The 14,070-nt window shown below is 49.2% G+C and overlaps 2 protein-coding genes across 4 annotated transcripts in view; one reads left to right on the forward strand and one right to left on the reverse strand.

Annotated features, from left to right (window-relative positions):
• The window catches only part of slc2a8 (solute carrier family 2 member 8), a 47,738-nt gene extending 38,892 nt beyond the window's left edge, over positions 1–8,846 (reverse strand). Inside the window, exon 1 of the mRNA XM_078426109.1 lies at positions 8,377–8,846. Coding sequence (XP_078282235.1) covers positions 8,377–8,450 — 74 coding nt within the window. The 5' untranslated portion in view covers positions 8,451–8,846. The remainder of the gene's footprint in view (positions 1–8,376) is intronic.
• Positions 8,847–9,177: 331 nt separating this feature from the next.
• Positions 9,178–14,070, forward strand: part of fbxw2 (F-box and WD repeat domain containing 2) — a 33,555-nt gene continuing 28,662 nt past the window's right edge. Inside the window, exon 1 of one of the 3 annotated variants that reach the window (XM_078425926.1) lies at positions 9,178–9,310. The gene's annotated coding sequence lies outside the window, so the exon portion shown is untranslated. The other 2 variants (XM_078425924.1, XM_078425925.1) reach the window with 2 other exon arrangements.

Here is a 14,070-nt window from a genome sequence, read left to right on the forward strand (position 1 = left end):
TCAACCCATTCTCCTGCCTTCTCCCCATAACCCCTGACACCCTTACCAATAAAAAAAATTGTCAATCTCAGCCTTAAAGATATCCATTGACTTGGTTTCCACAGCCATCTGTGGCGATGAATTCCACGGATTCATCACCCTCTGACAAAAGAAATTCCTCATCTCCTTTCTAAAGATATGTCCTTTTATTCTGAAGCTATGGCGTCTGATCCAACATTCTCCCACCAGTGGAAACATCCTCTCTACATTTACTCTATCCAGGCCTTTCACTATTTGGTAAATTCCAATAAGGTCCCCCCCCCTCATTATTACATGCTACTTTTTGGAAAAGCTTCCTGATTTTTCAGAAGCAGGAAGTTTCAAAGACCTTCCCAGGACACGAATTGCTGATAAAATGTTGTTTAAATTTGGAAATTAATGCATTCATTCCAAACAGAAATAAAAATTACTGCAGTTGAGAACATGAGCAGCTGGAGGAGAGTGCAACAGGTTCAAATCAAAAAACTACTGTACAGTTGCAAAAAGTAATCAAAGACAGTTAGTGAGTCTGAAGAAGGGTCTCGACCCCAAACGTCATCCATTCCTTCTCTCCAGAGATGCTGCCTGTCCCGCTGAGTTACTCCAGCATTTTGTGTCTATCTTCCTACCCAGCTAATGGAGTGTAGGCATTTATATCAAGGCATTTAATACTGTATTCAAAGAAGAGGGGGAGATGTTTTTGAGCTACAGCATTAACCACTAGCTGGGTCCCAGGGTAAAGAACTTCTGTGGGTCATGTGAGGGAACAAGATCTTGTTGGAGTGGTCTCCACATCTGGAACTTCTGCAGCAACCAAAAACCCAGTCATATAAAAGCTCAAATTATCATCAAATTAATTGAAAAAATGGTAACATCTGAATTAAAAATGACTTGATCCTGCTCATTTGACCTACAATCTCCACAGAAATCAGTAGTAATTTGACAAAATCTTGGTCCAAAAAGCAATTCCCAGACATAAAGTTGTCACTTCAGTTGTGTAGCTGGGAGAGCCGCTGCTTTACAGCGCCAAAAACCCAGGTCTGGGTTCCTGACTTTAGAGTCATAGAGTGATACATTGTGGAAACAGGCCCTTTGGCCCAACCTGCCCACACCGGCCAACATGTCCCAGCTATACTAGTCCCACCTGCCTGCACTTGGTCCATATCGTCCAAACTTGTCCTATCCATGTACCTGTCTGTTTCTTAAACGTTGGGATAGTCCCCCTCAACTACCTCATCTGGCAGCTTGTTCCATAGGCCCTTTGTGTGAAAAAGTTAACCCTCAGATTCGTCTTAAATCTTTTCCACTTCACCTTGAACCTATATCCTCTGGTCTTCAATTCCCCTACTCTGGGCAAGAGACTCTGCGCATCTACCCGATCTAGGATGACACAGAGCTGGGAGGCAGTGTGAGCTGCGAGGAGGATGCTATGAGGCTGCAGGGTGACTTGGATAGGTTGGGTGAGTGGGCAGAAGCATGGCAGATGCAGTTTAATGTGGAGAGATGTGAGGTTATCCACTTTGGTGGCAAGAACAGGGAGATTATTATCTGAATGGTGTCAGATTAGGAGAAGGGGAGCTGCAACGAGATCTGGGGTGTGCTTGTACATCAGTCACTGAAAGTAAGCATGCAGGCTCAGCAGGCAGTGAAGAAAGTTAATGGCATGTTGGCCATCATTGCAAGAGGATTTGAGTTTTAGGAGCAAGGAGGTCCTCCTGCAATTATACAAGGTCCTGGTGAGACCACACCTGGAGTATTGTGTGCAAATTTGGTCCCCTAATTTGAGGAAGGACATTATTGCTATTCAGGGAGTGCAGTGTAGGTTTACGAGGTTAATTCCCAGAATGGCAGGACTGACGTATGATGAAAGAATGGGTTGATTGAGCTTGCATTCACTGGAATTTACGAGAATGAGAGGGGATCTTATGGAAACATATAAAATTCTTGGAGGATTTGACAGGGGTTACTGTTTAAGAATAAGGGGTAGGCTATTTAGGACTGAGATGAGGAAAAACTTTTTAACCCGGAGAGTTGTGAATCTGTGGAATTCTGTGCCACAGAAGGCAGTGGAGGCCAATTCACGACAGTCAGATTTAGCTTTTAGGGCTAACGGAATCAAGGGATATGGGGAAAAGAAACGGGGTGCTGATTTTAGATGATCAGCCATCATATCACCCTGTGCGCATGGTAGAAGTGGCTGCGCACCTGGGTAAGGCAACAGTGTTCTCAGTTCTGGATGCCAAGAGTTTATTTTGACAGATACCACTGGACTATAACTCGTCTATGCTGACTACCTTTAGCACACCTTTTGGACGCTATAGATTTCTGCGCATGCCGTTTGGTATTAGCTCTGCTAGTGAGATGTTCCAGCGCACCTTGGAGCAGCATTTTGCCGGTTACCCTTGCGCTGTCATAGTCGATGACATCCTTGTTGCTGGGCAAGACATGCAGGAGCATGATGCTAATTTGGAAGTGATGCTGGACCGGCAAAATCCCCAGGGCCTGATGGTCTGCATCCCAGGGTACTTAAGGAGGTGGCTCTAGAAATAGTGGAAGCATTGGAGATCATTTTTCAATGTTCTATAGATTCAGGATCAGTTCCTGTGGATTGGAGGATAGCAAATGTTATCCCACTTTTTAAGAAAGGAGGGAGAGAGAAAACGGGTAATTATAGACCAGTTAGTCTGACATCAGTGGTGGGGAAGATGCTGGAGTCAATTATAAAAGACGAAATTGCTGAGCAATTGGATAGCAGTAACAGGATCATTCCGAGTCAGCATGGATTTACGAAGGGGAAATCATGCTTGACAAATCTACTGGAATTTTTTGAGGATGTAACTAGGAAAATTGACAGGGGAGAGTCAGTGGATGTGGTGTACCTCGACTTTCAGAAAGCCTTCGACAAGGTCCCACATAGGAGATTAGTGGGCAAAATTAGGGCACATGGTATTGGGGGTAGGGTACTGACATGGATAGAAAATTGGTTGACAGACAGAAAGCAAAGAGTGGGGATAAATAGGTCCCTTTCGGAATGGCAGGCAGTGACCAGTGGGGTACCGCAAGGTTCGGTGCTGGGACCCCAGCTATTTACGATATACATTAATGACTTAGACGAAGGGATTAAAAGTACCATTAGCAAATTTGCAGATGATACTAAGCTGGGGGGTAGTGTGAATTGTGAGGAAGATGCAATAAGGCTGCAGGGTGACTTGGACAGGTTGTGTGAGTGGGCGGATACATGGCAGATGCAGTTTAATGTAGATAAGTGTGAGGTTATTCACTTTGGAAGTAAGAATAGAAAGGCAGATTATTATCTGAAATGTGTCAAGTTAGGAGGAGGGGGAGTTCAACGAGATCTGGGTGTCCTAGTGCATCAGTCAATGAAAGGAAGCATGCAGGTACAGCAGGCAGTGAAGAAAGCCAATGGAATGTTGGCCTTCGTAACAAGAGGAGTTGAGTATAGGAGCAAAGAAGTCCTTCTACAGTTGTACCGGGCCCTGGTGAGACCGCACCTGGAGTACTGTGTGCAGTTTTGGTCTCCTAATTTGAGGAAGGATATTCTTGCTATGGAGGGCGTGCAGCGTAGGTTCACTAGGTTAATTCCCGGAATGGCGGGACTGTCGTATGTTGAAAGGCTGGAGCGATTGGGCTTGTATACACTGGAATTTAGAAGGATGAGGGGGGATCTTATTGAAACATATAAGATAATTAGGGGATTGGACACATTAGAGGCAGGAAACATGTTCCCAATGTTGGGGGAGTCCAGAACAAGGGGCCACAGTTTGAGAATAAGGGGTAGGCCATTTAGAACGGAGATGAGGAAGAACTTTTTCAGTCAGAGAGTGGTGAAGGTGTGGAATTCTCTGCCTCAGAAGGCAGTGGAGGCCAGTTCGTTGGATGCTTTCAAGAGAGAGCTGGATAGAGCTCTTAAGGATAGCGGAGTGAGGGGGTATGGGGAGAAGGCAGGAACGGGGTACTGATTGAGAGTGATCAGCCATGATCGCATTGAATGGCGGTGCTGGCTCGAAGGGCTGAATGGCCTACTCCTGCACCTATTGTCTATTGTCTATTGTCTATTAATCGCAAGCTAAACCCCCTCAAGTGCAAATTCCGGGTTAGCGAAGTGAAATATGTGGGCCATGTGTTTACCAGTGACGGTCTCACGGCAGACCCCTCGAAGACTACTGCGATCAATGAAATGACTGCGCCCACTGATGTTGCCAGCCTACAGAGATTCTTGGATATGGTGAATTATCTTGGGAAGTTCATTCAAACTAACTTTGGCGAACTCTCAGCCCCGTTGCGGCAGTTGACTCACAAGGACGCTGTTTGGTCCTGGCACGAGCAGCAGCAAAGGGCTTTTGACGCCCTCAAACAACAAATGTCATGTGCGCCGACTCTCGCTTACTTCAATGTCGACGTACCTGTCACCCTGACCTGCGATGCTTCCCAGTATGGTTTAGGTGCGGTGTGCTTCGATGATGGCCGGCCTGTCGCATATGCATCGCGAACCATGACAGACACGGCGCAGCACTATGCACAGATTGAAAAAGAGCTGCTCGCAGTTGTTTTCGCCTGCAGCAAATTCAACGATGTCTTCGGTAAGACTGTCATAGTTGAAACTGATCACCAGCCGTTGGTCACCATTCCGCATAAACCGATACACGCTGCCCCAGTGCATCTGCAGCGGATGTTAATAATAATAATACATTTATTTTATATAGCGCTTTTCAAGATACTCAAAGATGCTTTACAAAGCAAACAAGACATAAAAACAAACAAACAAAAGATTTGTCCTGATAGAGAAGCGGCGAACAAATAGCGCCAGCGTCCTCTCACGTCAGGGTCCGGCAGTAAACAATAAAGAACACAAGACACACAATTACAATTTAACACAAACAACCATCAGAGTGATTGCTCCAGGCACACCCTCACTGTGATGGAAGGCAAAGAAAAGTCTTATCTCATTCTTCTCCCGTGATCAGGCAGTCAAACTGCTGCCTCGAGGCGATCGAGGCTCCCAACTTTTGAAGCCCCCGCCAGGCGATGGAAAGTCCCAGGCCGAGCCGAGCAGGCTGATGAAGGTCCTAAGCCCCCACCGGGCGATAGAAAGTACCGCGGCCGAGCCACGCAGGGCGATGAAGGGCCTGCGAGCGGGTCGATCGAACCTCGCGCTTCGGGGCGGTTGAAGCTGCTACGGCTGGAGGTCCCGAAAGCCGGTCGCCAGCCAGGGACCTGCGAGCTCCCGATGTTGCGGTTTGCAGGGCCCACGGCCGAAGCCTCCGAGATGGTAAGTCCAGGCCCTGCGACCGGAGTCTTCAAGGTCGATCCCAGCTGGAGGCCGCCAACTCCACAGTGTTAGGTCGTAGCGCGAACGGAGATACGACACGATAAAGGTCGCATTTTCGTTGAGGAGGAGATTAGAAAAAAAGGTTTCCCCCCCCTCCCCCACATATACAGAGCTAAAAATAAATCAAAATATACATTTAAACAATAACAAAGACAAAAAAGACAGAGAGACTGCCGGTGAGCCGCAGCTGCAGGGCGCAGCCACACCCCCTTGCTGGAGTAATCCTGGAGTAATTCAGCATGTTGTTGCAGCTACAGAGGTGTGATATTACTCTGGTCTACAAATGCAGCAAGGATATGCATCTATTTATTCACAAAATGCTGGAGTAACTCAGCAGGTCAGGCAGCATCTCGGGAGAGAAGGAATGGGTGACGTTTCGGGTCGAGACCCTTCTTCAGCCAGGATATGCATCTGGCTGATACATTGTCTCAGGCGCCTCGGAAGACTTGTGAGAAATGCCTGGTGGAGGAAGAGGCTTTTGTGGTCATGACGGTAAATTACATTCATTTCCTCATGTCTGGATAAACTAGCAGCACAGACAGCTGAGGATGATGCCGAGATCGCTTTCCTCTGTCATTCGGCGTGGGTGGCCAGACAAACAGTACAAGCTGGCCCTCCTTGTGCGACCGTACTTCCCTGTTCGTGTCGAGCTTGTGATTCAGGATGGGGTCATCATGAAGGGCCACAAGGCTGTTATCCCCGCTTCGCAGCGTCAACAGTATTTTGATGCCGTACATAGAGGGCATCCTGGTGTGGAGGCAACAATCCGACTAGCCAAGAGCATGTTCTTCTGGCCAGCAATGGCTGATTACGTGCGCCAGTCATGTGCGGTGTGCAACAACCTATCACCTCACCAGCCCAAAGAACCACCGCTATCACATCCAGTTCCAGATCTGCCATGGGTTACAGTGGCTACTGATATCTTTGACTGGCGTGGCAAGCAATACCTTGTTCTTGTTGATTCGTACTCTGGATGGTTCAAGGTTGATTTACTTTGCAGCCCTTTGGCGCGATACGTCTCGGTTCATGGGCATCCATCACCCTTCTGTCAGATAATGGTGGTCAGTTCACCAGCTATTGTTTCAAGGACTGCCAAACGCTGGGATTTTCGGCACATTTTCAACCGGCCGGAATATCCGCAATCTAATGGACTGGCAGAGCGTGCCGTGCGGAGTTCCAAACAAGTCATGGAGCGGTCCCGTCGGGCCGGTTCCGATGTGTTTCTGGACTTACTCAATCTCAGCAATGTTTCCCGGGACCCTGTGTTGGGGTCGCCTGCACAACGCCTTATGTCTAGGCAGACACGCATGACTCTTCCCGTTGCCAAACAACTATTAGCACCACAGGTCTGTGAGCCATTGGCAGTGCAGGCCAGGTTACAGCAGAAACGCGACATTCAAAAACAGTACTACGACAAGACCAGCAAACTCCTCCAGCCACTGTCCGAGGGTCAGGTGGTTCGTCTGCAAACGGTGAAGGGCCACAACCGCCTGGGTGTTGTGGGTGAGACCTGTCCAGAACCGCGGTCCTACCTGGTCAAGGTGGATGATGGTGTTTACAGACGCAACAGGAGGCATATCCCTCCAGTGCACGAGCCGGCACCCTCGCAACAGAATCCACAGGACTTTACTTTATGGCCCAGTGGTGGCAGTTCCGTGGAATGCCAGCTTCCAGCTGACCCCTCACCAGTGAAGCCCGTGGTGCTATCGCCTGTGAAGTCCTCAATTAAACCACTATCATCTATACCAATACCAGCGGTAAAGTCTCCTGAGAAGGGAGAGAATGTGGGTTTGTACCGTACACGAGCGGGACGCTCCTGCAGGCTTAACCCCAAGTACAGGGGCTTTGTCGAACATTGACAGCGGACACTGACATTTAACCGGTTCACAGATTAACGCTACTCATTCTAGTTGCTTGTTATATGTGTATCTTCCGGTGTGTAATTGTAGTTTCTAGTGCTTACATCTCTATATATTGATGTTATAGCATATATATATATCTATCTATCATTAATCGTAAGCTTAATTCGAAGAGGGAACATGTGGATCAGTAATATTAACTGACTTGATTGTGTCTGTGTTCTGGGATGTATATCCTGTTCCCGATCCAGTCCGGGTTTTTCTATATGCTAACCAGTTGTTGGTAGGGTGGGAACCAGGCGTGGAGACGACAGCACGATGTATTGTATCCTCTTGTGCATTCACGCAATAAAGAATTTATGCTTCAGCTTGACTCATGGTGTTTGAATGGGACAAGACAAATGTTGAATGGCCTACCCCTGCACCTATTTTCTATGTGTCAAGTCTGATGAAAGGTCCCATAGACAATAGACAATAGGTGCAAGAGGAGGCCATTCGGCCCTTCGGGCTAGCACCGCCATTCAATGTGATCATGGCTGATCATTCCAAAGACGTACAGGTATGTAGGTTAATTGGCTGGGTAAATGTAAAAATTGTCCCTAGTGGGTGTAGGATAATGTTAATGTACGGGGATCGCTGGGCGGCACGGACTTGGAGGGCGAAAAGGCCTGTTTCCGGCTGTATACATATATGATATGATTCTCAATCAGTACCCCGTTCCTGCCTTCTCCCCATACCCCCCGACTCCGCTATCCTTAAGAGCTCTATCCAGCTCTCTCTTGAATGCATTCAGAGAATTGGCCTCCACTGCCTTCTGAGGCAGAGAATTCCACAGATTCACAACTCTCTGACTGAAAAAGTTTTTCCTCATTTCAGTTCTAAATGGCCTGCCCCTTATTCTTAAACTGTGGCCGCTTGTTCTGGACTCCCCCAACATTGGGAACATGTTTCCTGCCTCTAACGTGTCCAACCCCTTAATAATCTTATACGTTTATACGTGGATTCAGTCACCCGTTCCTTCCCTTCAGAGGTGTTACCTGTCCCGCCCGCTGAGATACTTCAGCATTTTGTGAAAATTATATGAAAATATAAAATATGAAAATATAATTCCCCTGCGGTGCATGTGGCGAGGAGTGCACTGCAGCTCACCTGAAATATTGCAGATCCTGGGAGCTGGAGTGGGCAGCCGGGACCAGCAGCGGCGACCATTCTTCTGCAGACATCACTGTGATCTCCAGTCCAGATGCAAGCAGAGCGCCCGGTCAACTCTCACTCACGTGACCGGGGCCGGCTCCACCCCACGTGATCATCCCCGGGGGGTGATTCACGTGACCGGCCGGGCCACGTGACCCCGCGCTCCGTTTCCCCGGCAACCGGCCCGCCGTCCGGCGGCCGCCTTCCCTTCACGCTGTGGATTCAGCATCGCTTTCCCGCACGGCCAGCCGCCTCTCCATCCATCCCCGCCCGGTCCAGTCCGCCGGCCTCACTGGACCGGACACCATTTGTACTCGTGGCCGTGTGGCCGTGCGGCCGCCTGCGTCTCCTCTCACTTCATCCTCCCTACCGTGCCGGCATTTGCGCCACTAACCAACGGCGCCATCACCCAACCGGAGCATGCGCGGGGAGAAACCAGCCTCCGGTCACGTGTGTGTTGCGGCGTAACGTCAGGCAATCACGTACGTGTGACGGCGTGACGTTTACAACACGTGATTTCTCCGCCGTGCCAGCCTGAGCCGCGTAGGGCGCCGCCATGTTTGATATAGGCAGACATTACTTTCCCTTCCCTCCCTCCTGCGGAGCGCTGTCAAGGTAAACCTGCACATACATGATCGGATCTATGGCATCCTAGCAAGTGTCCCAATATCGTGCGTGAGGTGGGCCAAGCCGGGGCCCCTGCAGGGCCTTTTGCAACTGCGCATGCGTGGCAGGCGGCGGTGCGCGCCAGGCTGTGACGCCAGTTCCGGCCGTGGCAAACTTGGACTTGTCGCCGCTCCCGCTCCGGCCCCGGGCCCGTCCGTCCACCGGCTCCGCGCCCGCCCGCCCGCACGCCCACGGCAGCGATGCCCACGCCGCCCAGCGCCGGGTGAGACCGCACTACACACCCCGCACCACACCACCTCACCCGAGCCGTGCCCGTGGAAAGTGTTCAACTCCGCTACACACCCCCACCCCGCTCAAGTGGGGCGTGTTGATCTATCTCGGCCTTCCCTCAAGGGGAGGGGATGGGTGGGGGAGTGGCTTTGGAAGAGGGTGAGTTGTGAGGGGAGGAGGGCTTGAGTGACTGTAGGAAGGGGGGGGGGGATGGGGAAGGGATGAAGAGGGGAGTTGGAAGGGAAGGGGAGAGTCCATGGTGGAGTGGGATGGGAAGGGGGGAGTGGGATGGGAAAGGGGGAGTGGGATGGGAAGGGGGGAGTGGGATGGGAAGGGGGGAGTGGGATGGGAAGGGGGGAGTGGTTGGAGGATAGAGGGGGAATGGAAGGGGAAGGAGGGATGATGGGGAGTGGCTGGGGAGGAGGGAGTGGGATTGAATGGCTGGGGGGTGAGGGGTTGGGGTGGAGGGGAAGGTTGAGTAACTGTACCGCTGCAGATATACTCTGTACCAGGGTTTCTACAGCCTTCTTGGGTGATGCTGCCCTCAGAGTGAAGAAATGTTGTTTGTTCATGTTTTCCTAGAAAGGTTGGCTCTGCTTGACAGTTGCTCCTTGTTTTGATTGAAAGATAAAGCATGGAGACAGGCCTTTCTGCTCACTGAGTCCACACTGACCATTGATCACTCGTTTACACCAGTTCTATGTTATTTCCACTTTGCATCCACTGGCTACATACTAGGGGCAATTTTAGAGGCCAATTAACCTGCAAATCTGTTTGTTTTGGGATGTGGGAAGAAATTAGAGCATCTGGAGGAAATCCACACGGTCACAGGGAGAACATGTAAACTCTTACGCAGACAGGGACCTGATGTCCAGATTGAAACCGGGTCTCTGGTACTGTGAGACAGCGGCTCTACTAGCTGTGCCATTGTGCTGTTCTTAGTTTTTGACACACTTGCTGCATCATCTTCATCTGTTGCGTATACCCGTGGAAGAGGTTTTGTGCCTGACATTGTAATCTTCAGAGGATCGAAAAAACATGCTGGAGTAACTCAGTGGGACAGGCAGCATGTCTGGAAAGAAGGAATAGGTGACGTTTCGGTTTGAGACTCCTTCGGAGGTTAGAGGTCTGAGATGTTTGGTTTTGCCCTGTACAAGTATCCTGTTTGTCATTCCCAATCCTAGCTCCCTACCCCATTCACAGGTAGCACTGCTCATGGACTTGCTACCTCACAGTGTCAGAGAACCAAGATTGGTCCTGACCTTGGGTGCTGTCAGTGCTGTGGTTGGATATGCTCCCTGTGATTGCGCAGGTATCATCAGGGTCCTCCGTCATCCCAACAACGTGCAGGTTGCTGGGTTAATTGGCCACTGTAAATTGCTCCAGTTGTGTAGATGCTTGACTGAATCTGGGGAGAGTTGATGAAAATGAAGGGTGGACCAATAGATTAATATAAGAACATAGTAAGTGGGTGGTTGATGGACTAAATTCAGCTGAAAGGCCTGGTTCTGAGATACTTTAGTTTAGAGACACTGCACGCAAACAGGCCCTTCGGCCCACTGAGTCCACGCCGACCAATGACCACGCCACGCCGTACATTAGAAGGTACCACAAAAAGCTGGAGTAACTCAGCGGGTCAGGCAGCATCTCAGGAGAGAAGGAATGGGTGACGTTTCGGGTCGAGACCTTTCTTCAGACTGATGTCAGGGGAGGGGGCGGGACAAAGAAAGGATGTAGCTGGCACAGGAAGACAGTGGGAGAACTGGGAAGGGGGAGAGGAAAGAGAGGGACAAAGGAGCAATCTAAAGTTAGAGAAATCAATGTTCATACCGCTGGGGTTCAAGCTGCCCAAGCGAAATATGAGGTGCTGTTCCTCCAATTTGCGGTGGGCCTCACTATGGCACTGGAGGAGGCCCATGACAGAAAGGTCAGACTGAGAGTGGGAGGGGGAGTTGAAGTGCTCAGCCACCGGGAGATCAGGTTGGTTAAGGCGGACTGAGCGAAGGTGTTGAGCGAAACGATTGCCGAGCCTGCGTTTGGTCTCGCCGATGTAGAGAAGTTGACATCTGGAACAGCGGATACAATAGATGAGGTTGGAGGAGGTGCAGGTGAACCTCTGTCTCACCTGGAAAGACTTTGGGTCCTTGGATGGAGTCGAGGGGGGAGGTAAAGGGACAGGTGTTGCATTTCCTGTGGTTGCAGGGGAAAGTGCCCAGGGAGGGGGAGGTTTGGGTGGGAAGGGACGAGTGGACCAGGGAGTTACGGAGGGAACGGCCTCTGCGGAAAGCAAAAAGGGGAGGGGATGGGAAGATGTGGCCAGTAGTGGGGTCCCGTTGGAGGTGGCGGAAATGTTGGAGGATAATTTGTTGTATACGCTGGCTAATGGGGTGGAAGGTGAGAACGAGGGGGAGTATCCCTGTTACGAACTGGGAGCGGGATATAGAGAAGGCCCTAATGAGAGCCTCGTCTATAATGGAAGAGGGGAAGCCCAATTTCCTAAAGAATGAGAACCTCTCTGATGCCCTAGTGTGAAACACCTCATCCCGGGCGCAGATGCGGCGTAAACGGAGGAATTGGGAGTAGGGAATAGACTTTTTACAGGAGACAGGTTGGGAAGAAGTGTAGTCCAGATAGCTGTGCGAGTCAGTGGGTTTGTAGTAGATTTCAGTCACTAGTCTATCTCCTGTGATGGAGATGGTGAAATCCAAAAACGGAAGGGAGATGTCGGAGATGGTCCAAGTATATTTAAGAGCAGAATGGAGATTAGTGGTGAAATGTATGAAGTCAGTGAGTTCTGCATGGGTACAAGAGGTAGCACCAATGCAGTCGTCAATGTAGCGGAGCTAGAGTTCGGGGATGGGGCCGGTGTACGTCTGGAACAGGGATTGTTCGACGTACCCGACAAAGAGGCAGGCATAGCTAGGGCCCACGAGAGTGCTCAACAACTCATATTTCGCTTGGGCAGTTTACACCCCAGCGGTATAAACATTGATTTCTCTAACTTTAGATTGCTCCTCTGTCCCTCTCTTTCCCCTTCCCCTTCCCAGTTCTCTCACTGTCTTCTTGTCTCCAACTACATGCTTTCTTTGTCCCGCCCCCTCCCCTGACATCAGTCTGAAGAAAGGTCTCGACCCGAAACGTCACCCATTCCTTCTCTCCTGAGATGCAGCCTGACCCGCTGAGTTAACCCAGCTTTTTGTGATACCTTCGATTTGTACCAGCATCTGCAGTTATTTTCCTACCCGTACATTAGCACTATCATACACACTAGGGACAATTTACAATTTTACTCAAGCCAATTAACCTACAAACCTGTATGTCTTTGGAGTGGTGGGGGGGGAGAAACCGGAGCACCCAGAGAAAAGGCACGCGGTCACAGGGAGAACGTACAAACACTGTACTTCTTTGATTCTGGCGCAGCTTGTGCATGCCCAAAGCAGTTCCACCGGTGCAAATACGAGCTTTTTGTTGGGAGACCAGAGATATGTACATTTTTCCAGCTGCTGCCTCGTCCAGGCCCTATATAATTGCACCAAGCCGCTTTTTCCCTTGAACTTTGATTCTTTTGCAATAAAATGCGACAATTTCTGATTTGCATCCCTAATTGTTTGCTGTATCTACACATTAACTTCAGTGAATCATGTACAAGTACAACCAGTCTCTTCTGAACAACAGCTTCAAATGGAGAACCATTTTCAACATACACAGATGTTTTTTCTTTCCACCAAAGCAAATGACTTCATATTATTTCATTTGCCATGTCCTCATCTATTCATCTATCCTTCAAGCTTCTCTGTATTCACCCAAAATGCCATCCAGCTTTGTCTCATCAAATTATTCGACATAGATTGTGAACAGCTACGTTTTCACAGTCCCAAAAATATGAGCCATTTATTCCTATACTGTTTGGCGTCTGTTTGATCCTCAGTTGTTGCTGGTATGTTTTCATCAGTCCCGTGCACTCTGCTTCATAATGTTTTATGCGGCATCTTATCAGAGACCTGAATACACCCCATCAATTGGTTCCCCTTTATCCATTTTGCTAGTCAAAGCCACAAAAAGAGCAGGTGGTGGGTATATTGAACAAGCAGTCAGTGAGGTAGTTGAGGCAGGCACCATAGCAACATTTAAAAGACACTTGGATAGGAAAGGTTAAAAATTATATGGGCCAAACATGGGCAATGGGACTAGCTTGGATCAGAAATCTTGGTCGGCATGGACAAGTTGGTTCCATGCTATATGACTAAACAAGTTTGACTCTGGCCATTCCTATTATTTTCAATATGCCGATATCACAGCCTTCCCAAGAGCAAATAAGAATAGGTAGCTAAAACTGACCTTGCTGGATGCTAAAAGGGTCATGACCCAAAACGTCACCTATTCCTTCTCTCCAGAGATGTTGCCTGTTCCGCTGAGTTACTCCAGCATTTTGTGTCTTCGTAAATTAGTAAATTTTAGGATTTTCCCTAATGTTAAACTAACCGATCTGTTATTCCATGTCTTCTCCCTCTCCGTCATTGGTAGGGAGTTTAATTTAAGGAGGGGAGTTTGTGTTTGGAGTGGATGGGATTGGCATTACTAAGTTTGAGGTTGGTGAGTTGAGTTTGTGGATTTGCTGATGGATTGTGAATGATCATTATATATGTAGTTATGGTAGGTGGTTATGGTGGTAAGGTTGGCTACACTGCCACTGTGCTGTATGAATCTATTTCATGGTCTTACAGTATGGAAACAGGCCCTGCAGCCCAACTT

This window comes from Rhinoraja longicauda, chromosome 31 (genome assembly GCF_053455715.1).
Source record: "Rhinoraja longicauda isolate Sanriku21f chromosome 31, sRhiLon1.1, whole genome shotgun sequence".
Taxonomy (NCBI): Eukaryota; Metazoa; Chordata; class Chondrichthyes; order Rajiformes; family Arhynchobatidae; genus Rhinoraja; species Rhinoraja longicauda.